This window comes from Purpureocillium lilacinum (assembly GCF_023168085.1).
Source record: "Purpureocillium lilacinum CBS 284.36 DNA, scaffold_1, whole genome shotgun sequence".
Classification (NCBI taxonomy): domain Eukaryota; kingdom Fungi; phylum Ascomycota; class Sordariomycetes; order Hypocreales; family Ophiocordycipitaceae; genus Purpureocillium; species Purpureocillium lilacinum.
Genome location: NW_027072111.1, coordinates 1,309,894 through 1,327,948, shown reverse-complemented (window position 1 = coordinate 1,327,948; position 18,055 = coordinate 1,309,894). Strand labels below are relative to the sequence as shown.

Below are 18,055 nucleotides of genomic sequence, written 5' to 3'. Positions count from 1 at the left end.
TCTCGCGAGGGAGTGCCGCGGCGGCTGAATGTCCGCCCTCGTGGCGCTGGATATTCCTTTATCCCCACGCTATCGAGGCTCCACACGCACTCCTAAACACGGTCCAGCCAGAGCTTCTCGAAAACGCCCACCTGTCGTCACCCCCGCACCCCAGGTTCGACAATCTCCGTAGGCGGTGCATCTGTGGCTGAGTGAGTGCCGTCCCCATGGGGTTGTTGGATCAGCGACGAGGCACTCGTCAATTCTCATCCATGCACGTTGGCCTCGGAGCCATCGCCATATAAGTCAACCCCCATGGACGCAGACGGCGCTGCATCCCCACGGGCTTCGTTGTCGTCGACTACCTCTTGGTCGTACTCGCTGCATCGCCCACCATGACTATCTTGGCCCTCAAGGAGGACCGGCCGACGCCCAAGGCCGTCTACAACTGGCGTGTCTATGTCTGCGCCGCCACCGCGTCCTTTGCCTCGTGCATGATCGGATACGACTCGGCCTTTATCGGCACCACGCTCGCCCTGCCGTCCTTCACCTCGGAGTTCAAGTTTGCGGAGTACTCAGCGTCGGGCCTCTCACTGCTCAAGGCAAACATTGTGTCTGTCTACCAGGCGGGTGCCTTCTTTGGCAGCTTGGCCGCCTATGCCTCGAGCTACTTCCTCGGGCGGCGCAAGTCGCTGCTGCTGTTCGCGGCCATCTTCATGGTCGGGGCGGGCATGATGCTTGGCGCAACGGGGGAGCGCGGCACGGGGCTCATCATCGGCGGACGCGTCTTGGCCGGGTTCGGCGTGGGCGGCTGTTCCAACATGACACCAATCTACATCTCGGAGCTGTCTCCGCCTGCAGTGCGCGGTCGGCTCGTCGGCCTGTACGAGCTTGGCTGGCAGATTGGCGGCCTCGTGGGGTTCTGGATCAACTACGGCGTCAACACCACCATGGCGCCGAGCCGCTCGCAGTGGCTTATCCCGTTTGCCGTTCAGCTGATCCCTGGCGGACTCCTACTCATCGGTGCGACGCTCATCCCGGAGTCCCCGCGCTGGCTCTTTTCCAAGGGCAAGCGCGAAGAGGCCATCAAGGGCCTGTGCTGGATGCGCAACCTGGACCGGAGCGATATCTACATTGTGGAAGAGATTAGCTACATCGACGATGACCTTGAGCGATACCGCCGCGAGGTTGGCGCTGGGTTCTGGAAGCCTTTCCTCTCGCTCAAGGAGAAGCGGATCCAGTGGAGGTTCCTGCTCGGTGCCCTGCTTTTTGTCTTCCAAAACGGTAAGTTCTCTGAATGGCACGCGGCTGGTCGCGGCAATGCATGCTGACGTCTACAGGATCCGGCATCAATGCCATCAACTACTATAGCCCCACCGTCTTCCGCAGCATCGGCGTCCGCGGCACCAACACCAGCTTCTTGACGACGGGCATATTTGGTGTCGTCAAGACTGCTCTCACCATCGTCTGGCTGCTTGTCCTCATCGACCACATGGGCCGCCGCAAGCTCCTCATGATTGGTGCTGTTGGCGGCTCGCTGTGCATGTGGTTCATTGGAGCCTACGTCAAGCTCTCAAACGTGAGCTCCAACCAGAGCTCCGACGGTGGGTTGTCGTCCGGAGGCATCGCCGCCATCTTCTTCTTCTACCTCTGGACGGCGTTTTACACGCCTTCGTGGAACGGCACGCCGTGGGTCATCAACTCGGAAATGTTTGACCAAAACACGCGGTCCCTAGGCCAGGCCAACGCGGCGGCAAACAACTGGTTCTGGAACTTTATCATTTCGCGGTTCACGGAGCAAATGTTTGACGCGTGGGGCTACGGCGTCTACTTTTTCTTCGCGTCCCTCATGATCATCTCCGTCTTCTTCGTCTTCTTCTGCGTGCCGGAGACCAAGTCGCTGCCGCTCGAAGCCATGGACCGCCTGTTCAAGCTGAAGCCGACGTGGCGGGCCAACGAGATCCTCATGCAGGAGCTGCAGGTGGAGGACGCCGACTTTCGCAACAACGCACAGGGCATAGGCTGGGAGAACGAAAAGGACGTCGGCGCGGAGCAGATTGAGTCGCGGGACAGCGTGACTGCGACGAAGTAGTCGCCTTTCTGTATTTAATTAGGGGTCCTGTCACAGACAGGCCAGTTGCATATTGAATGGATACGTGTCTGTGCCACGTCGACACCGGCGCTGGCACATGAGCGATATCCTATGGACTTGCTCACTCACATGTATCCGTCTTGTGTGACTGTCCACGACAGCCGGTGAGTGGCTCGGTGGAGTCTCGGATGTCGCTTCTCCCCGCTGTGTTAGCCAGAGGCAGGAGTCCACGGGGGTTGTTCGCACACGGCGGCGTGTCCTATACTCGAAGCGGTCCCCAGGCACAGGTGCCGTCACGGCGTAACACTCCTGTACCGCGAGGCGTGCCTTGTGCTTCACTGCACTTGCCGCTTTGCACAAGCCATCACATATACCGCAGCCTGCCTTGTGGCATAACTGTACTCTTCCATCATTACCGTTTATTTCTATTTCGTACCCCACGCTAAAGCCTCGACTGTGACCTCTGCGCCACGCTCGCCGCAATAGCCTCCTTGACCTTGTCCACGGGCAGGTCCTCGACCGGCCTCCCGGTCCAGTACCGGTCCTGCTCCAGCCCCTGCCATATCAGCGCCTCGGTCCCCAGGATGACCTGCCAACCGTGCCGCTCCGCGAGGGTGCCCAGCGCAGTAAACGGCGTCGGGTTGTAGCACATTTCCAGCATGGCGCCCTTGATCGGCTGCGCCACGTCGCCTGATCCCGCTCCTACTTGGACTTGTTGTTGGTGTTGTGGTGGCTGTGGTTGCTTGGAGAGGAATATCTCGGTGATGCGCCGTGCCAGCTTCTCCTCCTCGGTGCGCGGCTCAAAGTCCGGTACGCACGCGACAATCGCCCCCGCGGCGGGCAGCTCCCGCGCCTGCTCCTCCGTCGCGACGTGCACAAGCCCATCCCCGTACCCGCGCGCGGCGCAGTCGCGCATCATGTCGGCCACCTCGGCGGCGTCGCGGTTGACGAGGTATATGTCGGCGGCGCGCATCCAGCGGGCGAGCGCGTAGATGGCGCTGCGGGCGGCGCCGCCGCCGCCGATGACGAGGGCCGGCTTGCCGTGGTAGACGCGCGCCGGGTCGGCGACGTTGCGCAGGAAGGAGTCGCGGATGCCGATGACGTCGGTGTTGGCGCCGCAGAGGAGGCGGCGCTGGCCCGAGGGGTCGGCCGGGTCGGGCTGCAGGAAGAGGGTGTTGCAGGCGCCGACGGAGCGGCACTCGTCGGTCATGCGGTCGAGGTGAGGGAGGATGGCGACCTTGTTGGGCATGGTCACCGAGGCGCCTGTTCCATCCACATCACATCATCTCATCAGCGGCTGTCTTCAAATCTCACTGACTGTTGTAGAGTGAGTGTCAAGGAGGAGGGGAGGAAACGTACCGTAAAAGTCAGGGTGCCGGACCAGCCGCAGAAAGAGCTGCATGTCGCACGAGTCGAGCCGCACCTGGCCCCATCGCAGCCCCAGGTTCTCGTAGATGACCTGGTGCAGGAACGGCGAGAGCGAGTGCGTGATCTTCTGGCCGAAGAGGTAGCCGTGCTTGTCCAGGGCGGACGTCTCGCGCTCGAGCTCTCCGAGGGCGGCGGGCTGCATCTCCTCGTGGTGAGTTTGCAGCGCCATGGCTGGCCGTTGGTGAGCGTCTGCTTCAGAGTCCAGACGCGAATCAAGGACTGTCAAACACGCGTGTGGTGCTCTCTCAGCCAAGCGCGTGCGTGCGGGTGCAGACAACGGACTCGAAGGGCAGGCAGGGGTGGTGAGTGAGAGCTTCGCAGAGGTGGTGTGACTGGACTGGACTGGACTGGCCTCGGTCTCTCTCATATGCAGTGCAGACGGCGCTCAGCTACCCCGAAGCATCGCCAAACCTCGGGACCGGGACGTTGCACTACCACCTTTTTCCCCCTTGCTTGCAGGGCCACCACGGCGGAAAGCGTATCCAAACAAAAGATTGCTGATTACCGTCCAGCAACGAAATCTCCCTCGCCTCGACAACGAATATCCGTGGCAAAGAGTCTCAGCTGCGAACGTACGCCTGGCGGGCGGGGAGGCGCCGCGCCTCTTCTCCACTGGCCGGGGCCGCCGGTGTGGGTCCGGGGCTGGAGCGGCATCCGCCCCGCCCGGCGGGTAAGTCTTTACCCTCGGCCGCCTGCCTAGTTGGGCAATAATCTCGGCGGCATCATAGCGGCGTCACAGGACTCACAACGGCGTCGACCAGGTGAGCTTCCAACGCTGGCGAGGCGACTCTGGGGCCGTGAGGGTTGCCCGCTGTTGCATAGGCTGAATGCCGGAGGGTGTGACGACGGTGGTTGAGGGTTGTGCTGGCGATCTCGTGGCTACACCTTCATCCCCTTTGCCGCGTGTAGCCTTTATCCGCTTTTGATGCTTCTGGCTCCTCTCTCAGCGGTGCTGAACGGCTGTGATGGGATTGTTGGCCTCGGTCTCTTACGTGTTTGGTTGGGAAGAGCTCCGTAGATACGAGACTGGAGACGTCACGAATCGACTCGAAGTGTTATTGCCGTTCCATCTTGCTGTGGCCGATGAGTGACGTGGACAAACGTGTCGTTACTCTGTCCGCCAGATCAGTTGCAACCCTGCTTCGCCTCACACTCCATCATCACAACCACCTCGTACACTGTGGACTGAGAGTCTAGTTGTAACATTTACACATGTACATGCAGTGCATGCTATTGTCCCATTATTCCTCACTGCACACCGCAGCATATCGGCAATAATGGCCATCAAACGAGCCATCTGCACCATGTCGCTCGGCCGGTGCTTCGCCGGCCACTCCCTAGCCCACAAGCTCGACATGGCAAGACAATACGGCTTCACAGGCATCGAGCTCTTCTACGAAGACCTCGTCGACCTCACGCGCGACATGCCCGGCGGCGACACCGAAGCCAACCAACTATCAGCCGCGACCTCCATCCGCAGACTCTGCGCCGAGCGCGCGCTAGACATTATCTGCCTGCAGCCCTTTATGCACTATGAAGGCCTCTTGGATAGGGAGCTGCACGGGCGTCGGTTGCAGGAGATGCGCTTCTGGGTGCAACTGGCGCACGCGCTGGGGACGGATTTGGTTTGCTTGCCGAGCAGCTTCTTGGCCGCGGCAGAGCTGACCGACGACATGGACAGGATAGCGGAGGACTTTCGAGAGCTCGCAGACCTTGGGCTTGCCTCAACACCGGTTATCAGATTCACGTACGAAGCCCTGTGCTGGGGCACAAGAGTCGACACCTGGGAAGCAAGCTGGGACATCGTCCAGAGGGTTGCCCGCCCCAATTTTGGCATCTGCCTAGACACATTCAACATTGCAGGACGCATCTACGCCGACCCAGCCGCCGCGTCGGGACGCACACCCGACTGCGACGCCGCCGTCGTCAAGTCCCTCAGCCGGCTCGTGTCGACCGTCGAGCGCAGCAAGGTGTTCCTCGTGCAGCTCGCCGACGCGGAGCGCCTGGCGCGACCGCTCGACGAGGCTCACCCGTTCCATGTCGCGGGCCAGCCGCCGCGCATGAGCTGGTCGCGCAACGCGCGGCTCTTTTACGGCGAGACGGCGCAGGGTGCGTACCTGCCGGTCAAGTCTGTGCTGGATGCCCTTGTGCATGGGCTGGGCTACGAGGGCTGGATGAGCTTTGAGGTGTTTAATAGGAGGCTGGCTGATGAGGATAAGGATGTGCCGGAAAAGATGGCAAGAAGAGCGGCCGTGGCGTGGGAGAAGATGGCGCGGGACGTGCACATTGAGACGGCCGCGGGTACAAGCGGTGCTACAGCCGCCGATCACGAAAGGACGCAGGCAATGTTGTAACGTATCATCCCACTAATGAGGGCATATGTCCATATATGAACGATCTATGAACATTGAACCAAATTTTTACAGCCTGGACGACCCGCCCTTGATCTTGATATGCCGCGCCGCAAACTCAATCGCCGCCGTATACCCAAAGACCCCCATCCCGCAGATCACCGCCTCCGCCTTGTCACTCAAGTAGCTATGCTTGCGCCACGGCTCCCGCGCATGCACATTCGACACATGCAGTTCCACAAACGGCAGGCCCGTGCCCAGCAGCGCATCCCGGATAGCGACGCTCGTATGCGTCAACGCGCCAGGGTTGATGATGACGGCGTCGGCGCGCAACGCCTCGGCGTCGGTCGCCTGCTGGCCGTTGACCAAGGGGCCAAAGCCCGCAGCGGCTTGGATGCGGTCCACGATGGCGCCCTCGTGGTTGGACTGGAAGGCGTCGACGCAGACCGAGAGTTGCTGCGCCTGGGCCTGTGCCTGGGCGAGGACGTCGGCGAGGGTCGTGGAGCCGTAGATGTGTGGCTCACGCGTGCCCAGCAGGTTGAGGTTGGGGCCGTTGATGAGGAGGATTCTTTGTGCCATGTTGATTTGAGTTATCGGTATCTATTGCGATTAGAGACCTTGCTATGCCTGCACAATGAGATAGCATGAGGTCCATTTATCTGGCGCGTTGCATCGTGTCGTTCAAGCCGACATCTCTGCCACTTACACGCTCAACCCCACAACTCCCCGCACCGACGGCTTACACCCACGGCTAAGCCTTCATCCACACAACATGAACAGCTACCCCATCATCTCCCCGCCCTCTGCTTACGACGGTCTGGTCCGAAGCAGGCCCATTCAAGCAGCGCTTTCTGGCAGAATGACGTCCGACAGCATGGCCGCGGCTGTTGGTCGGCCTGCCCGCCAGCGATGTCGCAGCGCAATCGTGCCTTGCTTCATCAACATTGCCAGGCAGTCAAACCCACGACCGGCGCGATGGACAGCCAAGAGCTCGACGAAATTCATGCTTTTGCCGTGCAGCTGGGCAAGGATGCCGGGCAGATGCTCATGCAGGCGGCCTGGCGGCGCGTCGACGGCGGATCGGTCAATGGGGCCAGCAGCTCCAACGAGTTTGACGAGAAGGAGAGCTCCGTAGACATTGTCACCAAGACTGACCACGGTTCGAGCTGCCATCTTCTTGACTTCTGTACTTATGAAGACTGCTAACTCGCATTCCTTCAGCGGTCGAGGCCTTCATCCGCGACTCCATCGCCGCCAAGTACCCCTCTCACAAGTACGATACAACTCCATTCTCACCGAGACACCACCGCAGCTGCGACTACATCCACGGGCTCCACGACTGACTTTTGATGCATCAGGTTCATCGGCGAAGAGACCTACTCGGCCGGCTCCTCGCGCGACTACCTCGTCGACGCCTCCCCCACCTGGATCGTCGACCCCCTCGACGGCACCGTCAACTTCACCCACCTCTTCCCCATGTTCTGCGTATCCATCGCCTTCGTGGTCAACCACGCCCCCGTCATCGGCGTCATCAACGCGCCCTTCCTCCACCAGCTCTTCACCTCGTGCCGCGGCCGCGGCGCCTGGCTCAACGGGAAGCACCGCCTGCCCCTTGTGCGCGATCCCGTCCCGCCCCTGCCCGACAACGCGCCGAGCGGGTGCATCTTCTCCTGCGAGTGGGGCAAGGACCGGAGAGAGGGGCCCGAGGGGAACTTGATGCACAAGGTCGACTCGTTCGTCACCATGGCGGCGGAGACGAGGGCGCGAGAGGGCCGAGGCGGCATGGTGCATGGTGTGCGGAGCCTCGGCAGGTGAGCTTTGCCAGTCGAGTGTTTTTGAAGAGACTTAACTAACTACATGAACCCAGCGCAACCATGGATCTGGCCTACACGGCCATGGGGTCGCTCGATATCTGGTGGGAAGGTGGATGTTGGGAGTGGTGAGTTCATCTTGCGCTCGAGCCAAGTTTTCATCAAGTCTGACGCACCCCCCAGGGACGTAGCGGCTGGAATTGCCATTCTCGAAGAGGCCGGCGGCCTGGTCACGACTGCCAACCCTCCCGACAACCCGAATGGTGCTGAAATCCCCAAGGCTCAGCTCGGGAGTCGCCTCTACTTGGCAATTCGGTACGTTTGTCCGCTCTAACTGAGACAACGGCATGGACTCACCATCAAACAGGCCTGCGGGTCCGTCTGACAGTGAGACCGCCTTGGAAGCGCAACATCGTGTCATTCGCCAAGTCTGGAAGAGAGTTCGACCTCTGAGCTACAACCGACCAACCGCGCTACAAAATTAGAGCAAATAGAGCAACATGAAGCACCACAAGGGCCAAATCTTGAGCCATCTCAGCGTCGAGATGCCCTCAATCTCCCGCTGTGACGTACTCCATGCTGTCAAGGCCTTCCATGCGAGCGACAAATTCGGCCTGAAGCCGCTGTAGGTACCCCGGCAGCGACTCTTCGCTCCCCGCGTCCCTGGCTTGGCGGAGGGCATCGTGCAGGTTCAACAAGAGTTTTCGGCGAGCGACAAGCTTCCGGGCCTCGGAGCTCTGCCGGCCAGCCTCGCGTTTCTGTCTCAAATCATTGGCAACCTCCTCGGCCTTGTTGATAAAGGACGCTGGGAACCCCATGGCACGAGCTAGGTGAATGCCGTAATGCTCTGTGTCATTGACGGTGCCTGCCGTGGCCTTGTACAACATTTGCAGGTGGGGAAGTCCTTCTGGCGTCTCGGCCGTCGTGGACGCGAGGTGCAGATTGAGTACACCTGGCCGCTCCCCGAGCACCTTTGCCAGCTCAATGAAATGTGTGGCAAACCAAACAGATGCCCCAGCCTGAATCAACGCCTCTGACATGGCGATGGCGATGGCGAGGCCATCTCGCGTGCTAGTCCCTCGGCCCAGCTCGTCGATGATGGCCAGGCTCTTGTCATCAATGTTCCGGAGAATGAAGGCCATCTCGCGCATCTCGACCGAGAACGTAGACAGGCTCGCCTCAATGTTGTCGTCCATCGACACTCGGGCAAAGATGTTGTGAATGATGGGGAAAGCGGCGTATTCCGCGGGCACAAAACACCCGACCTGTGCCATGATCTGCAGCAATGCCACAGCTCGGATATAGGTACTCTTGCCGCTCATGTTACATCCAGTGATGATGTGAAAGCAGTGCTGCTCCGATGCGTAGTAGTCGTTGGGAACAATGTTCCCCGAATGAGACTGTCACTAGTGAGTTTCTGCCACCATCACACAACGAAATGGATTACAGACCCTGTCAAGAATCGGATGCCGGGCGGCTTTCAGTGCAAGTGTCGAGGTGATATCCGGACACACGTAGTCCCGCGTCGCGGACAGCTGGGCGAAAGACGCCAGCATGTCCACCAACGCGACGGATTCGCAGACCTTGAAGAGCTGTGACGCCCCCCTCCGGAGATTGCCAACCAATTCCTCTATCACAACGTCGCTGCGAATGACTACTTCATTGGAAGCATCGGAGAGTCGTACGTTCAGCTTGATGAGGTCAAGCGTCTGGCACTCGACATTGTCCTTTTTGCGAACGACATTGACAAAGAGCTGTGGCGGTGCTCCAAAGTCAAAGTCAATGGCTTTGATCCGTAGCCAGTACTTTCTCCCATTGTCAAATTTGAGAGCAACGGCAATCTTGAATTCACCTGCGCTCAAGGTCAGAAACACTGCTCGTTATGAGAAGTCGGGCACAGCCAACCCTGTATCGCGTCCACGTGCTGGTGGATTTCTTCGGTCAGCTCCTTGTATGTTTGCCGGGCCACATCCAGCATGCCATTGACACCGGATTTGACTGCAAATGTACGTTGGTTGCGGAGGTCCAAGGGCGACTTCATATACCTCACGTCGGCTTCGATGACCCGTTGGATGTTGGCCAGAATGGGGCCAGTCACGCCGGGACAACACAACTCGCGAACCTTGACGAGCAGCGCGCTCTGGACCGGAGCCAGGGCCACAAATAGTTCAGGGACGGCTTCTAGGAAGTTCTTGAGCATGAGCACCTGGCCAATCTGCTCTTCCACAAGCGAAATGGATTTGCTGGTGGGAACAATGATCAACTGGTGTCGTCAGATATCATGCGCAAGGGAGGGACGGATGGGCTTACCTTTGTGAGAAGTTTTTCGACATCGTGGAAGAGTCGCAGCGCTGCGGCCCGATCAGTCAAAGATAGCAACCTTTCTCCATGAGACTGTCAAACCTTTGCGAACCTCGCGGAAAAGCTCTTCTCGCGTGGTCAGCTCCTCCAGTGCATCGAGTCTGGGTCGAAGGAACGTCTCGTGGCCCGTGGGCGGTTGAAGGATATTTCGTCGCAGCATACGGGCTCCCATGGGTGTGCAAGTATGGTTTAGCAGGCCATACAGCGATTCTTTGGACTTGGGGTTGTGCGTGTTCTGCATAATCTCGAGCGACTGGATGGCGGCCACATCAATCATCATGGTGTCCTCTGACGGCTGGTATCGGATCCGAAGGGAATGAGGGGCAAAGGATATGGTGAACTGGTGCTCAATGTACTTCATGGCCTGGTCGTGTCAGCGAGGCGCAGGGAGACACACGTGGCAAGCGTACCGCAGCGAAAGAGCACACGGCATAGTATTTGCCTTGCAATGCCACTTTGATGGGTCCCACGTCACTGTGTGGTGCGAGGTTCTGGATGTGCTCGTGGCCCGCGTTTTCTGACCAGGCTGCTCGGTCAAAAGCGTGCGAGGTGGCGTCGGGCACCAACTCCTGTATTAGAGAGAATAGCGTGGTGTTCTTGGCTGGCGGGCAGGCCGTCGACATGAAGACAATTCTGGAGGGAGATGCCAATTGGATCTTGTGGATCGTCTTGACGTAGGCCTGGTTGTCACATATTTGGCTGAGGATGACTTCGCCGAGCGAGACATTGACAAAGGCGACGCCCACCGCCGGTGTGATTCCTCGCGCTTCGGCGAGTGCACACACAATATTCTGCTGCTCGCTCAACCCCAGTATCGAGGCCGTCGTTCCCGTGCGAGGCCTCCGGCCGGAGGCAGTACTCGGCCTGGTGGTTCGCGAAACCGTGCTGTACGAGGTGCTGGGTCTGGCACTGGCCAACGACGGCGTGTATGGACGCGCATTCTCGCTGTTGTCCGTGATATGCTGGTGCCCTTGCAACGAGTCTGACACGGCACTGCTCGGCACCTGCGACTCGAAGCTGCCCTGGAAGTAGGCCGACGATGCAGGCGTGGCAGAACGCCCGCTGTTGCCATACCGCGACGATGACATGGTGAATGAACGCTCTTCTGGGGAAGAGAAGACACCCGAGAGAGACACAGCACCGGTATGGCTGTCGCTTGGGTCATAGACGCGGGCGCGGGATCTTCGGTGGTGCAACAAAATGACATTGACCACAAAGACGAGCGCGGGACATGTAGCCAGTTCCGGGCAACTTGTACACGCTGCAGGGAGTCACGTGTGACATGGCTACGTATGCACCTTCTCCAGTATCACCAACATTGTGTCGATACTTCCTTCCGCGTGCAGTCGATGATAAGTCCTCGTCGACTGCCGGGTATGTCCATTGTTCATTGTTGAGGAAGGACCGGCGGAAACCTGCACAGGGTCCTTCCCGAACGGTGGATTTACGCGTAGGCTGGACCCCACTCCGGGCCGGCATTTACCCGTGGGGCCTCACCGCTCCACCTCGTGCACGATGCCTCGCACAGGCTGCGGCGTAAATCTACACACATGGCCCGGGCTCCAGGCCTCACTTCGATATCGCGGAAATAGTACGCGACACACGACTCTATCAGACGATTCACAAGGACCCCAGTACCAGTGGTCCTGCTCTTGTGCCGCGAGCCACCATGTTCGGTATTTTGGCGGCCGTCACGGTCCCAAATGCTGGCGTCTACGCTACGCTCGATGACCTGCTAGGCGACCTCACCAACCGCACGCAGAAAGACGGCTACAAGATTGTCAAGCTCCGGTCGCATCGGAGCCGGCCTGGCGAGCCCGTCATGCGCGTCGATCTCTGTTGCGAAAGGGGCGGTCAGCCGTACAAGTGCGCCGCGACAAAGCACAAGACGTCGACGAAGAAGACGGACTGCCCGTGGAAGGCCAAGGCCGTCGACCGCAAAACCGTGGGTGGCTGGGTCCTGACAGTCATCTGCGATCAACACAACCACGAACCAGGGACGCCGGAGCCGCCTACCCCTTCGCAAGGCAGCGAGGCCGAGGACAATGATGCCGAAGAAGACACGCCTGGTGAGCAGCCTTTGGAGCGCGACGTCTGACGTGACAAACTGCTGACTGTTGCAGCTGAGGGCCCTCAGCCCGATCCCGAGACTGCGGCGGCACTCCAGGTCGCCGGCGTCTCTGACTCTCTTTTACGTCTCAGCGGCGACACCTTCCACAAGTTCAAGAACGACTATCGAAAGATGTCACAGCCTGACCGCATAGGCATGCTCGCCCAGCTGCAGCTACGGATCGCCGCCATTTATGCCCTCCAGAACGAAGACTTACAGCGGCAAAAGCGACAAGAAGCTCAGGACAGGCGACACCAGGAGATTGAGGAGAGCAGGAGGCGAACAGAGGCGCAGAACGAGGAGAGTATGAGACGAATCGCATCGCAAAACGAAGAGCGGACAAGTCGACAGCGCAACCCGCCGCCCAGCGCGCAGGCTGGCGCGCAACTCATGTTCCACAACGCCAATGCCCGGCAAACTCGCATGCTGCAGAGGCGGTCCCGCGGGCAGCAGCAACCCCAGAACAATTCCCGGCAATATGCTCAGATAGCACCGACTCCAGCTCCTCCCCAACCACAGTTTGAGCCCATTCCTTCAGAGACAGACGCGGCTCCTGCGACGACTGTTACACCTGTGCCGTACCCTCTCAACGTTAGGTATAGGGTCTACCCGGGTCCTCCCAAGCGGATCCGCGGGGGCCGGCAGTCGCAAGGCGGCATGGCTGGGCAACGGGCGCAGCAGACAGCGCAGCAGAGCGGCCATCCAAACGCATCCGGCCCTCAGCAAACACCGCAGCAGTCTTCTCAATCGACACCGTCCATCGAGTCGAGCTCGTAGCTGCACATGAGAGAGCTCATGGAGCTGGTGGGCCCACCGCGGCGCTTAACAAGCGCGCCGCTGCCGTTTTGCCTGATGGCGTTAGTGCTAAAGTGCATCGCGCTCACCGCCCAAATTTTCTGGGTTTTTTGCCAAACCACCAAGAAAAGTCCCCGCCATAGGCACGGCAGCGAGAGACTCGCCCACCGTCACCTGCACCTCCGTACGCATTCCAGCTTTGCCATGGCGACAATTGTTCCGCCGCCGTCCAAACGGCAAAGACGGGAAGATCTCGAGAGAACACAGATTCAGCAGGATGTCACCGCCGCGAGTGGCCCTGCCGGGTCGTTCAAGGCTCGGTTCCTCGACGGTGACGGGAAGCAGGTCTGCGATGTGATTGAGGTGCCCCTTGCGGACGCTTCCGAGAAGAACCTGTCGTTGCTGCTGAATACGTTGTTGGCAAGGGTACGAACCGAAATGCGCCCTGCTCTTCTACTACCCAGGGACCACGGCTGCTGACCACCACGACGCGCAGGAAAGGGAAGACTTTCTCCCCTACCGATTCCGTATCCATATTCCCGACAGCGATATCATCGTGGACCAATATCCGACCGACCTCCTTCAACTGTTACGCAGCCATGGCATCGAAAACCCGTTCGAGACGACCGTCACTCTGACGGCCGAGCCGCAATCCGTCTTCAAAGTACAGGCCGTCACACGCATGTCGCACAGGATACCGGGCCATGGCGAGGCGATTCTCGCGGCACAATTCAGTCCCGCGACGAGCTCGCGCCTCGCGACTGGGTCTGGCGACAAGACGGCTCGGATATGGGACACGGAGACCGGCACGCCCAAGTACACCCTCTCCGGACACACGCATTGGGTGCTCTGCGTCGCTTGGTCGCCCGATGGCGCTCGGCTGGCGACGGGTAGCATGGACAAGTCGGTGCGGTTATGGGATCCGCAGACGGGCAAACCCATGGGCTCGGGCCCCCTGACCGGCCACGCGAAGTGGATCACGAACATGGCATGGGAGCCGTATCATCTATGGAAGGACGGGACGCCGCGGCTCGCCAGCGCAAGCAAGGACGGGACGGTGCGCGTCTGGGTCGTCAACACGGGGCGGACGGAGCACGTCCTCTCTGGACACAAGAGCTCCGTCAGCTGCGTGCGGTGGGGAGGCACGGGGCTCATCTACACGGGCAGCCATGACAAGGCCGTTAGGGTATGGGACGCGGAAAAGGGCACGCTGGTGCACACGCTGTCGGCGCACGCGCACTGGATCAACCACCTGGCGCTGTCGACCGACTTTGCCCTGCGGACGGCCTTTTTCGACCACACGCCGACGCCCGCCACCGACGAGGGAAAGCGCGCCAAGGCCAAGGAGCGGTTCGAGAAGGCGGCGCGCGTGCAGGGCAAGATCTCGGAGCGCCTGGTGTCGGCCAGCGACGACTTCACCATGTACCTGTGGGACCCGTCGCAGGGGACAAAGCCCGTCGCCCGCATGGTCGGGCATCAGAAGCAGATCAACCATGTGACGTTTTCACCCGACAACACCCTCATCGCGAGTGCCGGTTGGGACAACCACACCAAGCTTTGGAGCGCAAGGTATGCTTTGTTGATGGCCCCGTCTGTGACTGTTTCGCTCGGCAAATGGATTGGCTAACGTGCTGTGTTGCAGGGACGGCAAGTTCATTAATACGCTGCGCGGCCATGTGGCGACGGTGTACCAGTGCTCCTTCTCGGCCGACTCGCGGCTGCTGGTGACGGCGTCCAAGGACACGACGCTCAAGGTGTGGTCGATGGCGTCGCACAAGCTGGCCATGGATCTGCCGGGGCATGCCGACGAGGTCTACGCCGTGGACTGGGCCCCGGACGGCAAGAGGGTAGCCAGCGGGGGCAAGGACAAGGCCGTGCGGTTGTGGCAGAATTAGAATACGCGAAGCGATGCATGCATAGACAACAAACGTCGGGCTCGTCCCGCACAGATGACAAACGCAGGCTACCTCGGGATACATGTGCACGCGCCAACGCGATGGACAAAGGGGTGACATGCAGGGACATGCTGCGCGGACTCGGTCGCGTCGTGGCAGCCCGAACCCGATCGTTCGGGTCACGGTCTGTGGAAGGCGAACTTTTGGACCGGGGAGTTGCCCAGCCAGGCAAGTCTGGAGGAGGGGGTGCCCTGCCCTCCCCTCCTGCAGTCACGAAGCTTGTGCCAGGCATAGAGACAGCCTGTTGGACGCGCTGAGCCATGTTGGCCGAGTGGCGCCCAGTCCCGGCCGCCGGGCACAGAGAGGCAGGTGATTTCGTGCCTGGCTGCCTGGTGCCGCCCGAGGCACCTCACGGAATTGCCTTCCCGGGGAGACGTGCGGGGGGGGTTCATTGCTGGGCTTGAACGTCGCGGGAGGATAATATGCTACCCAGCCCTCAGGTGCCGCCGCCCACAATGCCACTGTGGATCTGAGCGCCCGGGTTCACTCTGCTGTGTAGGTGGTTCCTCAGCTGTCTGCCGATCTCTAGACAGGCGAGGTGACGGAGCAGCCGTCCACTGCGTTCCCAGGGGACCCGGCCCCGATGTTCTCCGTGTAAGCCGTTCATCAAGTCGACTGCCACTCGCTCCCCTGATGGTGGGGCCCCCATACAGGGCAATCGGCGTATTGTCCGGAGTTGGTCACATATGACACGTTCCCTCCGTACGGCCGATGCTTCAGAAGAAGTGGAATGATTCGCAGATCGGGGTTCTGTGCGGTCGACGTCCTGTAGAGCCGCAGCAACCTTGGCATGGCAAGCCATAGGTCTAGGGTAGCGGTGCATCGCCGGCAGAATTCGTAACAACCTCGGGGTAGAGTCACGTTGTCGACAAGGTTATGCGGGCTCAGCTTGACGACGTGGCCAAACCTAGAAATCCAGACGCATTCCGGCTGTGAGAGGTTTGTTCTCTGGGGGGATGTCATTGTTTTGGTGCAACTGGTCGTGTTCCCCGCAAGTTGCTGCGCCTGCGAACTGCCTCATCCAGCTGACGGAGCCTGCCGATTCGGTGGCGGGATACTCAGGCTCAGGGCCAGGTCAATCGAGCACGATGGACAACAAAAAGCACAGCGGGAGGGAACGATGGCAGCCGTCTCGCTGATGGCTGCCTGCCCCTTGGAACGGCGCGCCGTAAAGTTGCGACGGTTCGATCGAAGACAAAGATGGCGTTGGCCGCCAGAGGCTCTCACTAAGACAGACAGACAGCCACACCCCGCCGCCGAGACGCGGTCCCCTTTGACAGGTGTGGAGGAGGGCGTCAGGCTGACAAGCAACACGGGTTAGCGCGCGGGGAGTGGCGGGCAGCCGGAAACTTTGATAGGGATATCGCGCGACAATGAGAGGCCGAGTCGAATGATGCTGGCGGCTAGTGGTGTTGCTATTCTCACCACTTGCGGAGGGCCGGGTGCTGGCGGGGCCTCCCTCCCGGGTGTTGTCTAGGCCCCAGAGTTTGATGCCGCATTCTGCCGACTGTCGATGGCTTGCCGTTGGTAGTGATGGCCCAACATCAACGACGCGGCGGCTTGCGCGTTTCGCCATGGCCCTCGGTCACTGTACAGTATTGCGTGCTCTGTTCTAGGGGCGTCAACTGACGCGCGCTACAGCGCAGGCATGTGCGTTGCCCCCAGTTCTAGACTTGCTCGACTGCGGCCCGGATCTGCAGGAGGGCAGGCGGGCTCGGATTGGGCCGCAAATTGCAAGCAGCGGCATCAACAGCAGCTGCTGTGAGCTGCATGCAGGCCCGGCCCGCGCTGGGCGATGACCGATGACCACCGCATCCGCATCCATGCCGGGCGTCGAGGTGCAGCGCGCTCCTGCGCGTGTGGGCGAACAACGTGGTCTGTGCTGGGATACCAGCGTTACGTCAGTCGCATCCTCGAACGAGAGCTGTCGCTTGCGCCACATGGGGACAAGCTCTGGGCAGCGTTGAGGTTGAATAAATGGGCCGGCGATGGAGGCCATTGGCTGGCCAAGCATCGGCGTTCGTTGGCGACTGGCTTGGGCGTCGCGTCGCCCGGGAAAGGCGTTGGTGAACGTGTGACTGTAACGTCGTGCGGGAGGTGTCATGTATGTATGCATGCACATGCATGGAGGCGACGGGCGACGGGCCCTCATGGAGGTTGCGGATGGCAAGACAGGCGAACAACAACCGAGCGCCCGGAGCTGGAGGACGGAGTAACGGCACCGGACGGGGGGTTCAACAGAAGCTACCCAACTCGTGGGCGGGTGGCTCCACGGCTGTGTAGACCAGGACATGGGCGGACGGGGCAGGACTGCACCTGGCATGCCATGGCGCAGCATGGCACAGCATGGCATGGCATCGTCTGGGGATGCGGCCCAGCACGGTCTTGCCGCTGGCCTGGTTTGGGCTTTTGCCGGCGTCGTGACCCGCAGCGCCTGTCCGGGGGAGGCCATCGATGGGTGTCCAAGGCGGCGGGAGGCAGCCGTGGCCGGGCGGGCGCGCAATTGCCGCTTCGGTCCGCAGTTGCAGACGTGGCTCCTGTGACGAGCGATGAGTGATGCGTCTGACCTCGACGAGGCCCGGGCTTCTGAGACAAGACACGCAAGGCCCGACGAGGGACAATGCCGATTCACGGCCTGAGGGCCGAAGCATGAGACGGCGCAATGGCACCAAGTGCAGGCGGGGGACCTTGTTCTTTGGTGGCGATGCAAGGGCCAGACCACAAGGCAGGGATCGAGTATGGCAGTGGAAGTGGCATCGGCGCCGCGGGCAGCCGCTTGAGCTTGGCTCCATGGCGTGGAGCTAGGCCGGAGCTTGGCCTGAAGCTGGCGCGTCGAACGAGTCGTCGAGAGCCGGGTGAGGGAGAGGGAGCCCTGCCTGCGTCGAGAAGATTCGCTGCGTCTTGGATGCCAGACCGGGCCGAGACTGGACTTTCGCCCCCGCCCATCCATCCGCCCGTTCATCATCGGCTCGGCCTGTATTCCGCCGTCGCCATCGGCAATGGGCGGCAGCTTTGTTGAGAGGGCCTGGCAATTGAGGGTCAGTCGCATCCTGGGAGTTGATGGTAGCATAGTAAAAAAGCCTACGCCGGGACACCACCACGATACCAGGCTGGCCTGGCTGGCGTCCTGGCGGGCGGACCAAAGCCTCCAGAGGCCCCCGTTCTGACCCTGC

At 60.7% G+C, this 18,055-nt stretch overlaps 8 protein-coding genes across 8 annotated transcripts; 5 read left to right on the top strand and 3 right to left on the bottom strand.

The window, feature by feature from the left end:
- Positions 1–374: 374 nt before the first annotated feature.
- PLICBS_000126 (uncharacterized protein) lies at positions 375–2,071 on the top strand (the record flags this gene model as incomplete). Its single annotated transcript, XM_018327366.2, has 2 exons — positions 375–1,263; positions 1,320–2,071. The coding sequence occupies 2 exons, from the start codon at positions 375–377 to the stop codon at positions 2,069–2,071; spliced, it is 1,641 nt and encodes a 546-aa protein (XP_018174062.2).
- A 442-nt stretch (positions 2,072–2,513) lies between these two features.
- Positions 2,514–3,668, bottom strand: PLICBS_000125 (quinate dehydrogenase; the record flags this gene model as incomplete). The annotated part of the gene is made up of 2 exons (XM_018327367.2): positions 2,514–3,334; positions 3,431–3,668. 2 exons carry the CDS (start codon positions 3,666–3,668, stop codon positions 2,514–2,516), a joined length of 1,059 nt encoding a protein of 352 aa, XP_018174063.2.
- Positions 3,669–4,776: 1,108 nt separating this feature from the next.
- Positions 4,777–5,853, top strand: PLICBS_000124 (uncharacterized protein; the record flags this gene model as incomplete). The annotated part of the gene is made up of 1 exon (XM_018327368.2): positions 4,777–5,853. The coding sequence occupies one exon, from the start codon at positions 4,777–4,779 to the stop codon at positions 5,851–5,853; it is 1,077 nt and encodes a 358-aa protein (XP_018174064.2).
- A 66-nt stretch (positions 5,854–5,919) lies between these two features.
- On the bottom strand, positions 5,920–6,429 carry PLICBS_000123 (uncharacterized protein; the record flags this gene model as incomplete). Its single annotated transcript, XM_018327369.2, has 1 exon — positions 5,920–6,429. The coding sequence occupies one exon, from the start codon at positions 6,427–6,429 to the stop codon at positions 5,920–5,922; it is 510 nt and encodes a 169-aa protein (XP_018174065.2).
- Positions 6,430–6,825: 396 nt separating this feature from the next.
- PLICBS_000122 (uncharacterized protein) lies at positions 6,826–8,146 on the top strand (the record flags this gene model as incomplete). The annotated part of the gene is made up of 6 exons (XM_018327370.2): positions 6,826–7,009; positions 7,072–7,123; positions 7,209–7,661; positions 7,718–7,789; positions 7,845–7,976; positions 8,029–8,146. 6 exons carry the CDS (start codon positions 6,826–6,828, stop codon positions 8,144–8,146), a joined length of 1,011 nt encoding a protein of 336 aa, XP_018174066.2.
- A 66-nt stretch (positions 8,147–8,212) lies between these two features.
- On the bottom strand, positions 8,213–11,110 carry PLICBS_000121 (MutS protein msh4; the record flags this gene model as incomplete). The annotated part of the gene is made up of 6 exons (XM_018327371.2): positions 8,213–9,061; positions 9,113–9,513; positions 9,567–9,924; positions 9,972–10,012; positions 10,065–10,386; positions 10,433–11,110. The coding sequence occupies 6 exons, from the start codon at positions 11,108–11,110 to the stop codon at positions 8,213–8,215; spliced, it is 2,649 nt and encodes an 882-aa protein (XP_018174067.2).
- A 581-nt stretch (positions 11,111–11,691) lies between these two features.
- On the top strand, positions 11,692–12,909 carry PLICBS_000120 (uncharacterized protein; the record flags this gene model as incomplete). Its single annotated transcript, XM_018327372.2, has 2 exons — positions 11,692–12,091; positions 12,146–12,909. The coding sequence occupies 2 exons, from the start codon at positions 11,692–11,694 to the stop codon at positions 12,907–12,909; spliced, it is 1,164 nt and encodes a 387-aa protein (XP_018174068.2).
- A 222-nt stretch (positions 12,910–13,131) lies between these two features.
- On the top strand, positions 13,132–14,822 carry PLICBS_000119 (uncharacterized protein; the record flags this gene model as incomplete). The annotated part of the gene is made up of 3 exons (XM_018327373.2): positions 13,132–13,353; positions 13,424–14,496; positions 14,570–14,822. The coding sequence occupies 3 exons, from the start codon at positions 13,132–13,134 to the stop codon at positions 14,820–14,822; spliced, it is 1,548 nt and encodes a 515-aa protein (XP_018174069.2).
- Between the last annotated feature and the right edge of the window lie 3,233 nt (positions 14,823–18,055).